This window comes from Vitis vinifera, chromosome 7 (genome assembly GCF_030704535.1).
Source record: "Vitis vinifera cultivar Pinot Noir 40024 chromosome 7, ASM3070453v1".
Classification (NCBI taxonomy): Eukaryota; Viridiplantae; Streptophyta; class Magnoliopsida; order Vitales; family Vitaceae; genus Vitis; species Vitis vinifera.
In genome coordinates this window covers 26,247,237-26,259,638 of record NC_081811.1, presented here as the reverse complement: position 1 = coordinate 26,259,638, position 12,402 = coordinate 26,247,237, and the positions used below count along the sequence as shown (strand labels likewise).

Below are 12,402 nucleotides of genomic sequence, written 5' to 3'. Positions count from 1 at the left end.
TTCACGGGTCAGAGAGTCAACTTGATTAATTTTAAGTTTATAACTTATGTATCTATTGGCGCCGCCTCTGACCCACATGCATCCATGTAATTGGCATCTTTAGCTTTTACAATAATGAGGAAACGACAGTAGTAGGTAGAGTGAAAGGACAATAATAAAAGTTTAAGCTACAGCTCTGCACACGGTTTTTAAAAGGAAAGTAGCAGTAGTAGTAAAGAGACCTTTTGGCCACAGTTTGGTAGCTTCAAATCGGGGTAACCGGATTGGATCTGAACATTTCAATTTTTGATCTTCTTCACTCATGCTTCCATGCGCTTAGCAGGAGACACCTCTCAACGAGTCGTGCTCCGACACGTGGTCTCGTATTGTAGCGAATTTGATGACGTATGAGTGATGTTTGGGTCGTATGGTTGTCAGGTTCCTTGTTCATGCAACAAAGTATCGTCACACCCCCATCTTCATTCTAGCTGCAAGCGCTCGAACAAGCCTAAATGGTGTTGGATTTTTAATAAACTTTAAATTAAATACATATACTAAAATGAAAATATATTATCTTTTGACTATTTAAATATTACATTTTAATGGCACAGATACTATTTTTAATTACATTATCTTAAATTTGAATTATTTTTTTAGGATTTTTATTTTATAATTATCATTATATAAGTGTGTGAAAACTTATCTTTTTTAAAAAAATTCACGATTTCAACACCCTTTTAAGTGACCCTTTTTTATGGTAAAGTTTCTAAAAGCAACCTAAAACTTTTGATATTTGTACTAAAATTTCTTGCAAAATTCAATCAACTTTTGGACTTTTAGTTTCTAAAGCAGGGAAAAGATAAAACAAAAAATCATGATCGGAGTATATATTTAAATGAGAAGCTTTTATGATTATTATTATTTTGAATTTACCAAAAGAAATCCAAGACTGGTAGGTTTATTTAAGAGGAAAGAGGATATTATTTTTTAAAAATTTAATTCAGGTTGACCAGCTTGGGCATCCAAGTGACAACTTGCCTTACCATCAGACAAGAACGTGAAACCTAACTAGCAACGAGGGATTCCATTCGCTCACTCAAGCTTGACATGTTTTCTAGAAAATCATTAAAAAAGCAGGAAATACAGGCAATGGGAGATGAAGGAGATGCCATAATCCAATCATATTCCATTTCTTTAATGGCCAAGACAGCGACTATTTTTGCATTATTTCTGGCCCGCAGCAAAAATCTTGGCCAAGAGCATGTGTCCCCTTCTCATTATATTACTTTTCCTTCTCTTATAAAGTTTTCTTTATGCTCTCATTAGCTGTCATTTGCTCACTTTGGATATCCCATGACCCTGATGAGCTTTTTAAGTCAATGCCCCCACGCTGGCCTCTCATATCCCTTTTGTGTAAGCTCTCGCACACCATGGCCCTGCTGTCCCCATTGACTCCTAACCCATGAAACACTCATTCATTTATTCCATTTTAACCCACATCACATCATTACTAATTACCCAACAATAATTTTAAATTTTTTTTTAATCTTTCTAATATTTGAAAATATTGGCAAACAAATTTTTAGTTTCTCGTCTAAAAATCAGTTAATTGTTAGTAAGATTTCGATGTCATATTCATTCATACTCATCTTAATTAAGAATTTAATCATCTAAAAATACGGAATAAAACTTAATCCATCTGACACAATACACTCATCCTGATGTTTACGGCGGCGTCTAATCATTTCCTCCCAGCTTTTCTTAGGTAACAACATTGTTGCTTCCCTAGTAAATAAATGAATCTTTTAAGAAATTATTCATGCATACCGGCTGTATTCCGTTGGAGTGAATCCCCTCCACGTGAAAATTGGATTCGGTTCTTACAAGAGCTTAGTGTTTACACGACTTAACATTATTATCAAGGTAGTTCATCTTCATAGAAAACCGGCTTTGTAGTAAGTAGGCTTGTGTTGAATGCGGTACAGTGAGTTGGTGAAGCCCACAGGAGGCAGCCGTAGCGTGCGTGCTACGTTCTGGATATGCTCTTCAACTGCTTTAGCCAGCTGCCTCTCACTCTCTGTCTCTCTCTGGTTGTTTCTTACTTTCTTTTACATGGACCACGTTCCGGATTCAGATTTCAGGCTCTCTTAGTTTGTAACTCAAATTAAATCTGAAGACGACGAGGGGAGCAGTTACAATATGAAGAAAATTCGGAGGCGGCCATCGATTGAGTCAACATCAACGTGTCTTTCAAACATCACTAACTCAGCCCATAAAAATATGAATTTTTTTTGGCTGACACATGAGTCTACCTTAATTGGGCTCACGCCCTTTTCTTCATATACTCTTTTTACTCAACCCCTTTATGAGCAGCATCTCTGCGTCCTAATTTTCTTGTTTTCTGTATTGCCTAGAAAATGGGTCGATTCCCTCTTCTCGCTATAGCCATGTGGTCGCTTTCTCTTAGTGTATGTGTCTTCCCCGACACCGCATCCGCCCAACTCAAACAAAACTACTATGCCAACATCTGCCCCAATGTCGAAAACATCGTTAGAGGCGTTGTTAATACGAAATTTAAACAAACCTTTGTCACAGTTCCTGCAACTCTCCGTCTCTTCTTCCATGACTGCTTTGTCCAGGTAAATACTAGATTATAAATAGAAAGAAAGAGCATTCATTTTTTTGGATCAAATCCCAGTATGCTAGTTCGGTGTTGAATTAAAACTTTGTTGTTCGTGTGGTTTAAACATTCACAGGGTTGTGATGCTTCGGTTATAATTTCCTCCACCGGAAGCAACACAGCAGAGAAGGATCACCCTGATAATCTGTCCTTGGCTGGAGATGGATTCGACACGGTGATCAAAGCCAAAGCGGAAGTGGATAAAAACCCAACGTGCAGGAACAAGGTCTCATGTGCTGATATTCTCACCATGGCCACCCGAGATGTCATTGCTCTGGTTTGTTCTCTTAAATTTCATCGTACCATAAGAAAATGCAGATGAGCTTCTATGGATATCAGTTAATGGTTTATTTGGGTGTGATCGTGATAATGCAGTCAGGTGGACCTTCATATGCAGTGGAGCTAGGAAGATTGGATGGGCTGAGCTCAACTTCTGCTAGCGTAAATGGAAAACTTCCTCAGCCAACCTTTAATTTAGATAAGCTCAACTCCTTGTTTGCCGCCAAAGGCCTCAGTCAGACAGACATGATTGCTCTCTCAGGTATTTGCTTCTGTAATAACTCTCCAATCACACTGAGCCACTTTTTCTTTTTCGTACTATGAGCTGGCGTTGTTCGTGATCGTGTTGCTGAGCACCACCACACACATTATGGTCCGTCCACTGAACGGGTCCTCTGTTTTAATTGCAGCGGCCCACACCCTTGGATTCTCCCACTGCAGCAAGTTCGCCAACAGGATATACAATTTCAGCCGTGAAAATCCAGTGGATCCCACGCTAGACAAGACGTATGCGGCCCAGCTTCAATCGATGTGCCCCAAGAATGTGGACCCAAGGATAGCCATCGATATGGACCCAACCACTCCCAAAAAATTCGACAATGTCTACTACCAAAACCTGCAGCAGGGAAAGGGTCTCTTCACCTCCGACGAGGTCTTGTTCACGGACTCAAGGTCCAAGCCCACTGTTAACACTTGGGCCTCCAGCTCAACAGCCTTCCAGACAGCCTTTGTCCAGGCCATTACCAAGTTGGGCCGAGTCGGAGTCAAGACCGGGAAAAATGGCAACATCCGCCGTGATTGTTCTGTGTTTAATTAGAGGAAAAGCACGGGAACGAGCTTACTTGTAATCTAAGGATTAATTTGTAATAATTTTGGTGGGTCTATGTATGGAATAAGGGTCAAATGCACTAGATCACCAAATCACATGAGAAAAAATAAGTCCATGTGAATGTTGGATCTTGCTTTGGATTTTCTTATAAAAAAAATGTTACATTTAAGTGGCTGTTTCCTCTTTTTCTCAATCTTGTCACTACCTCATGGTTCACTCTTGGGTTCATTAGAATTATCATTGACGTTAGCAAGGTAAGTCTAAAAACGGGTATACGTATTATTATTGTTATCGTCGTTAGCAATACAGATGACAGCATTGGAAGAAAAACGAAGGCAGGTGAGGTGAGGTCTTTGATCAAATAATTAAAGTTGAATCCAACGTGTCTTTGACACGACTTCGATGGAGAAATGATTGCTTTATCCCCTTAGTATCAGCAGTTGATGAGGACTATTACACATTCCGGTCAAAACATGTCGTGTCTTGGAATTGAATTGCTTGATTTACAAAAATATCCTATCCTTAAACACCTACCGTGCCTAACATTTGTCCTGTTCAAAACCTGTTCTAACCCCATTTTGATTCAGACCACGTGAATTAGATTGATCCTCCCATCATGATTGACGATGTTCGGTTCTACATTCAATGATTATGTTACCCTCATCTCTTTGACATGTGACTCCAATACAAACCAATTCTTATTTTGGGTATCATCATGTCCTTGATCAAGTAAGTAATTCAGCTTTTAACATGATTAAGCCGATGTACTCAAATTCACAAATCATATGTTAGTGTTGCCGACACATCAAATTAGATCATCATCACCACCGAGAACCCTCCAACAGCATAGAAATATATAATCTCTTAATTTTATATAGAGATAGCTGATCCAATCATTTTCTCCTAGTCCAACCCTATCCGATAGTTCGTCTTCCACGGGTTTTGATATTGGAAAAAGCTGTACATATCGACATCTTTCATTAATGTTTTATAGTAAAGGTCATAGTTGAGTTGTAGTACACAGAGACATTAGAACAATGGTTTACATCAGTAGGAGTCGTGCAACCAAACACCAGAGTACTCAAATTTGTCAAACATAATAAACCCATATCATTGTCAAATGTCACATAATTTGACAAAGAAGCCGAGTGTAATCGCCCCATAAATGATCTGCGTAAAGATTGAACTTAATCAAAATCGCATGTATTCTTAGTGTGGTAACCCACTAAGCTTGGTTAATTTACACCTTGTAAGCAGGGCATGGCCACAACATTAATAGAATTTCTATCTTGTGAAGCAGGGCAAGGGCATGATACTCGGTCAATACATTACTTGTGAAGCAAGTCAGGCTCAAGGATAATCAACATGAAAGAAGAACTATATATATGCGCAAGTGATGATTTCTAACCGCTTTCATAATTGATATTGAAGTTTTGATAAGAGATGTCAAAGATACAAGCTCCATGTAGCAAAGAAAAAGCTGGTCAGAAGCTAAACCCCCTTTTGCTGAGAAGTTTGATGCAAGTATTACAATTTTGAGCCAAGATTCAAGACCTCTGAAAGATTTTCTACCATACCATGATAATCAAATCGACCTAACTACTTTAGGGTCACAATCTCTGTAAGGATGCCATTACACAAAAGAAAAACAGGGTGGTTAGGGAGTAGAGAGACCGATCAAGTTCTCTTACCTGGTTTATCAAGAACTGCAGCAATGCACTCCATGGGAGCCTGTTGATTCACAACATATTCAGTGCCAATCAGAAACTTTGTTATAAGTTAGAAAGCTAAATCTAATATGTCAAAGGAAGATATATTAAATTAATATTACATATATGGCAGACATATCATTATCCTTTTCTTCAGGCTAATGTCAATCCACAACCAGAGAGTTTTTCACCCCAGAACCTATGCTTTCCTTTTTCTCTCTTCTTTTTTATTTTTTTCTCCTTATTTATAGGTGAGCACAAACTTCGTTCATACTGCATAGGAACAGATGATATGTGGCAAATATATTTCAAACATTACTAGAAAATTTGAACAGCTGATTAAGATCCATTGTTTCAAATGACAACCATTGGCAAACTGAGCATAAGTACTTACATCAAAATTTAAAACTGCTGTTTCAAGAAGTGTTTCTTACATTTTTCTCAAGCCCTTTGCTACAAAGTGTGGTTTAAAGAGCTTTTTTAAAATTTTAAACTCCATGCTCAGAACACTTAGGAAAACAAGTGCGTTATAACAAATTGCTCGAGTGTCAAAGAGCTTTTTGGAATTTCTTTAAATCACACTTCTTAGCAACAGTTTCAGAATAATTTCAGAATTTCTTTCAACTGCATTTCATAACAGCAGTTTAAAGGCGTACTTTCAGAAGTTCTTCTGAACGCCAACCTGTAACAACAGAAAATAACTTATATATATATATCGAAAAAGTGGATTTAAATGAAAGCCAAACTGTTTTAAGCAGCACCTTTATTGAAATCACACTTAAATGAGAAACAAAAATTGAAAAATTGGTTTCATACCCAAGATAATTGAGCTCTCATGTTTTTGAGATAAGAAAAGGGCACTTTGGACAAAAAAATCTACAACTTAACCTGAGAGTTCAATGCTGATTCCCAAGTAGACCTATTTCCATTTCTACATCATAAATTTCCATCTTGAACTCAAAATGAACAGTAAAGTCATAGTTACCAAAATGTATGAAGGAGCATGAAAAGTTCTATGTTTCACTATCTGAACATGTCATCACATCAAATAGGGATAGTTGAAACTTGAACCAGTAAAGCATATAAGCAACAAACCATCATGCTTAGATCATTTCATCTGGCTATTCCATCAAGAATAAAAACTGGAAGCTTTAGAAATGAATGACCATTTGCTGGCACAGTACAGAGCAATGAATATACTAGAAACAATACTTACAAGCAAAAAATAGGACATGCATTTCAGTCAGCTGAAATTATAGATTTCCTATGCTGAGGGTGGTGTTCTGGAAACTGGTACAAGGAAGAACTGACTCCTAATGACCACAAACCTTATAAGAGCCATACTTTTGACATCTTCTCATTGGAAAACAAAGGTGGCATAAAGCAGCGGGACCAGTGAAAGTGACTCATAAATCCTGGGTTGCCTTTTTCTTTAAATCAGCATGGTGCCTGGGCATTAACATAATAATCCTATTTGTCTCATACCAAAAAAAAGGGTAAATATAACCATAAAAAATTAGAAACATGCAGAGAAGGAACCACAAACAAACATGATAAATTCCTTTGTTCATCAGCTTAACAACTATGCTAGTTAAGTTGATTGATGAAAGCTGGTCTTTCATGATTAGAGTATCTAATAACACCACCTAATAAATAACCTCATTTCTGTTTCCTAAAAAATATGTAATATTTTTTTTATAATAAGGAAATAGAAAGGAGCAAGCCCCATGAGCACAAAGAGGATCCTATTTTGTGGAGCTATAGGGAGGGGAACCACATGAAAACAGTTCCAGTAAATCTAGAAAAGAAACACCTGCTGAAATCCCTACTGAATCCAAAAATATATCAATAGTAAGACCCTATAGACTATAGTTAAGTCTCTCCACAAAGAGCATTGCACCATTTAAAAAATCCTCCAACATGCTCCTTGCTAAGACGCCAAAATGTAGAATTTGAGTGTACCCAAAAAACCTTGCAAACCCAATGCATAGTAGGACAACTCTCCTTGATCCCAAGCTAGAAACCCTACCATTACTCCTAGCCATTTCCCCCTCTTCCAGGGCCCAATGTTCTAATTAATATAGAATAATAATACCATGGGAATGGTCTCCAAAATGTGCTCCTCAATATCCCAAGAACCAGTTAGTACTTGCACCCTTGAGACTCATTTCAACGATGAAATTTGCTTAAAATTATTGAAAAGGTGTAAGATCATTGGAATAGCTTCCAAGCTTGTTATTTATTCATGCTTTAATTATTAATATGCCAATCAAGAAAAGAAGGGAGAAAAGCAGCACCCAATCAGAATAAGAATCCCGTGGCTTGCTTTCAGTGCCAATGAGTGTCAGACTTCCTCTGCACTCAGAAGTCTTATTTGAAGGATAGGCATCAGAGCTCCAGACAGGTGTATCACATCTAGTTGTCCACCCATTTCAGTATGTTTCATTTCCAGAGTAAGATGATAGATAAATGACATAAAAGCCTTGAAGAATTTTTTCGAATCAATATTTTATCCTACTGCCAGACTGCAGGCCTGCCTTATTTCCAACTACATAGGGTTGCAAGGAACACAAATGAGCAAGCAAATTTCAAGAATGACAATAATCAAAAAACAAACTTTACACAAAACCAAATGGCACCAGTGAATAATCAACAAAACATGAGAAAGTGGTACCTCTGAAATCAACCATAAACAAATTTGTACAGCAGTGGGTATTGACAAGTCCAGCCGAGAGAATATGTTGAAAGATTGTACGTTTGCCAGAGAACGCATTAAAAGATAGAACCTTCGCTTGTATTGACTCAGGCCAAAAACAAAGAGCTTCATGCCCATTTCACACTCTATTGATCAAGGGACCAGCCTTTTTAGACAGTGTTGACGCAAGTCCATTTTGATCGCATAGCTGATGACTGCTGGAAAGAAAGTGCAGAAACACACATGCACACTTGCACACAAATGCACATCATTATGATTCATAACAGATGACCACCATGCAGTGAGAGAGCACATGTGTGCAGGGGGAAGGGGAGTAAGAAAGCATCAAAACCATAAATAGTTGAACAACATTATGTCAAAATGAAAAATTTATTCAACCTCACTAAAAATTCAACAACTGTAAGTCTTGCAACCCTATAAATAAGTTTTATTTAACAAAAATTATAAAATGAAAAAACTATAGATATGAGTTCAAGAAGTCTACAAAGCTATTTATAATGGCCAGCTTCTGTTGATGTGTTTATCTTATACCACTGACGGTATACCATCCTGGGAATAATTGGCGCTGAGATTTATTTACAACCTAATCACCTTGTTCCAAAACTTCCCATCGCTTCTACTTCTTATGTACTTCAGCAATGCTTGGAAAACTGGGAGGTCAAGATAAATGTTAGAATTGGATTTTAGAATGACAATAACATGTCATCACTTCGAAAGACAAACCTGAAATTATGGTCACATTAAAACCATCAGTTTCAGTTATTCTCCTGATGCACGCAAGCAAACTTTCTCAAGTTTTACTGGCCAATCTTCCCCTAGTATATATGGATTTAACTCCATTGCAACACGAAAATCCAAGATGGATGCAGGAATGGATCCAGCTGGTTTTTGTACATACCTCACAGGCCACATCCCTTTTGGACCAGGTACAACGTGACCGTGTTTTTGGCTTAGATGCTTCTGTCCAGACCTTGAACTGGCTAATTCCAGACAGGGTTTTATCAATCTCTTCAGGAAAACATCCAGCCCATTGTTCAAAAGGCTAATGCAATCCCCTGAGATCTTAAATCCCTCCATCTCCAATTTCTGTTCCAACCTATTCCTCAGAGAATGGGTATCAGGTAGCTCACCCATGATCTGACAAGACTCAATTTGGAAAGCAGACGGTGCTTCATTACACAGCACTTTTCTTGTCACTATTGTAGTCTTCGGGATGCCAAGAGGAGCTGTAACAGGGCTCCTACTGTGGATTCCTGGGCTTCTAGCGGCCTGCTCAACCTCTTCCCCATCTTCTACTGAATTCACTTCACCTGGGGGTCTGCTGCCCAAGGAAAGCAGCTCAGTAGCACTTTGCTGTTCTTGAATTTTAGGCACTGTATCTTCACATACAACACTATGATTCTTCCCATGTGGTCCAAGAGGGCTTGGACGGTCCCTGAACTTGCGGTCTCGAAGACTTGGAGTTCTTCCCTTTCGAGGGGATTGAGGAAACACATCTCTGCATATTGACTGAAGACTACTCCTTTGATACCCATTTGCTACTTTAACATTTAAAGAACCTTCTGTTTTGCTCTGTTTAGGTGGGGGACTCTTGGAAAGGCATGCATTTTTTATAATGGATCCAATGAGTTGATTATGAAGTAACACATTCTCTCTTCCTATTGTGTCTATGCAGAGTTTATTAAACTCGTTTTTACTAAGTTTGAGACTTAAATATTTGGTAAGGAGATCAAAGTATTTCTCTGCTTTCGCACGCCCTAGCTTCTTTTCAATCTGGATTTTCAGCTCCAAAGTGTGTATCCGGGAAAAGTTTCGACCAACCAGCATTTTGATTTCCGGTACTCCTCACTATCATCAAAATCAAATCCCCCACCCAATTGCAAGAAATTCCATAAGCTTCAAACCATTTCTCAATTCAAACTGAAAACCCTAATTTCGTCGGTCTAAATTGGTAGGTCCGACATCAGCTCGGAAAAGTCAGCAATGGATGCTGATAGAATGCCCATCACGAAAATTCTGGAACAAAAAAAAAAGAAAAAAAAAAAGCCCAGACAATAATTCAGCTCAAATCACATCTCACAAGCCCATTACACTCAAAAGCAACCAGCCGATTCTTTCAATTGCCAACCAAAAACTAACCGAACTATTCCATTAGAAAAAGAAGAAAAACCCCAAAATCTTCGCCGCCCAAGACTCCAAATTCAGGAAAACAAACACAGGAAAAGAACAATAACAACCTCAAGAACTAACCTCAACCCAAAACAAAGCAACCCCTTTTCGGATTTGATCAGAAAACAAGAACCCAGGACAGAAATTCAGACAAGGAAACATGCAAAGCAATTGAATTAAAACAGAAAAGAAAACGCACCTGCGACAATGAAGGGGCGGGGTATGTCGAATTCACTTAAGCTGCACATAATATTCCCTTGAGATTGTTGCTTCGCTTGTTGGTTGATTAGCTACAGTCAGAGAGGACGAAGAGAGAGGTTAGGGCTTTTAGTCCAAAGACTCCGAGTAGGACTGGGGTTTCGGAAGCTTCTTTGAGGCATGAACTGATTGGGGTTGGGTCAAGGTCAAACGACACGTGCGTTTAAGGGAGGTGTGAGGTACTACTAAGGTTTTGAAGTTGGTGGCCTCCAATCATACTCCAGTTTTTAGTTGAAGTCTCTCACTCTCGCTTCTTCCCTCGTGGTCGCCTCTTCGGCCCACCAAATTTTGCATTTCTGCAAAAGAAAAGAAGATAAAATCTACTGTTACACTTTCTACGAATGTCAACGGGTCGGATTGAAATTTGGGCCAATCCGGTTTATTATGGGTTGGGGGATTTGGGAAGTGATTAAGATGGTGCTTGTTTTTTTTTTATTTAATTTTAAATAAAAATTAAAATTAAATAGTATTTATTAGTGTTGAATATTAGATTATTTGTTTTTATAATATTTTATTTTTATTAAAAATTTTAAAAAGTAAAAAAAAAAACCTACTACTTGTTTTCATTTAAAAAGATAAATATTTTGACTTTTTTTATTTAGTTAAAAATTTATAATAAGTGATGAAAAATTAAAAAAATGAATAATTTAAAGTCTAAAAGTAAATTACTTTTGACAAAACACTAAAAAATCAAACACCTTCTAAATGTCATCCTCCTTTGTGGTTTTTTTTTTTTTTAATCAACAAAAAAGAAGGATTACCAAGAGGCTGTTTAATAAAACCTGATACTTATTACTTAATGAATTAAGTAGACTTTAAGTTAAATTATACTTAAATTGTTAATTTAAAATTTATTACTTAACTCTTACCTTAAGTATTAAGGTTATTTGATAAAAATAACTTAAAACATATTTTAAATCATCAAATTAACATATTTATTCTCATAAATTATAATTAGGGCATATAAGGATAAGTAACAGTAGAAGTCGTAAAGTAGCAAAGGATATTGTGGAGATAATTAGGACAAATAAAGGTAAAAAAAAATAAAAATGAAGATGTAAACTTAAGAATAAGTTAATTATTTTTATTTATTACTAAAACATTTCAGTAAGTTATTTACCAAACATACTTAATTTACTTAATAACGTAAATTAAGTTATTAAGTTACTTTAAGTTATTAAGTTGGCTTATCAAACACCTACCAAGTATTTATTTTAAAGAATAATTTAAGTGGTTTATCTAAACACCCACCAAATTTTTTTTTTTAAAAAAAAAAAACTCATACAAATGAAATAACATGTGATGGCCTATCGAAATTCAAATCATGTATGAGAAAGAGCTCAAAAAGTGGGCAAATATCATAATCCAACCTGATAATCAGCATTCCTTAAAAAATATTTTCAAGACAAGGACCCAAGATAAGAATTCTCGTAGTTGACACTTGTAAAACACAAGATCATTGGAAGCTTAAACTAGGTTATCTTAGGCTTCAAGTTTGAACATTTTACCCATACTCTTACTGAGAATAACTTACCAAAACGATCAAACTCAAATTCACCTAAAATAAAAACTTTCTTCTATGCAATAAATTATTAACTAATCCAACCTATGAATAAATAAGATTAAACATTTTGTGATCTCTAAATTATATTTAGACCCTTTTTAGGCATCATAGAAGAAATCTAGATGAGAAAACATACCAAATAAGCCCAAATGTTAGGTCAATATATATGATTCATGAGAGAAATTTGTGCTCTTGAATTTGCATACTTTGGGGTGTGAT

The 12,402-nt window shown here is 36.8% G+C and overlaps 2 protein-coding genes across 4 annotated transcripts; one reads left to right on the top strand and one right to left on the bottom strand.

The window, feature by feature from the left end:
- Nucleotides 1-2,061: 2,061 nt before the first annotated feature.
- Nucleotides 2,062-3,939, top strand: LOC100266458 (peroxidase 73). Its single transcript, XM_002284242.5, has 4 exons — nt 2,062-2,618; nt 2,736-2,936; nt 3,035-3,200; nt 3,349-3,939. The coding sequence occupies exons 1-4, from the start codon at nt 2,397-2,399 to the stop codon at nt 3,753-3,755; spliced, it is 996 nt and encodes a 331-aa protein (XP_002284278.1). The 5' UTR covers nt 2,062-2,396; the 3' UTR covers nt 3,756-3,939.
- A 288-nt stretch (nt 3,940-4,227) lies between these two features.
- On the bottom strand, nt 4,228-10,898 carry LOC100257838 (uncharacterized). Of its 3 annotated transcripts, XM_059738662.1 has the most exons (4): nt 10,561-10,898; nt 8,916-10,208; nt 6,805-8,842; nt 4,228-5,498 (listed from the first exon to the last, which is right to left on the bottom strand). In XM_059738662.1, exon 2 carries the CDS (start codon nt 10,017-10,019, stop codon nt 8,952-8,954), a length of 1,068 nt encoding a protein of 355 aa, XP_059594645.1. In that variant the 5' UTR covers nt 10,020-10,208; nt 10,561-10,898; the 3' UTR covers nt 4,228-5,498; nt 6,805-8,842; nt 8,916-8,951. The 3 variants fall into 3 exon arrangements, with proteins under 3 accessions (XP_059594645.1, XP_059594643.1, XP_059594644.1); XM_059738660.1 differs by having other exon boundaries at nt 6,805-10,208; XM_059738661.1 differs by having other exon boundaries at nt 8,151-10,208.
- Nucleotides 10,899-12,402: the final 1,504 nt, after the last annotated feature.

Coding starts and splice junctions, on each gene's coding strand:
- LOC100266458 (XM_002284242.5), top strand. CDS start 2,397: ATGGGTCGATTCCCTCTTCTCGCTATAGCCATGTGGTCGCTTTCTCTT. Junction 2,619..2,735: donor TCCATGACTGCTTTGTCCAG/GTAAATACTAGA, acceptor AAACATTCACAG/GGTTGTGATGCTTCGGTTAT. Junction 3,201..3,348: donor AGACATGATTGCTCTCTCAG/GTATTTGCTTCT, acceptor TTTTAATTGCAG/CGGCCCACACCCTTGGATTC.
- LOC100257838 (XM_059738660.1), bottom strand. CDS start 10,019: ATGCTGGTTGGTCGAAACTTTTCCCGGATACACACTTTGGAGCTGAAA.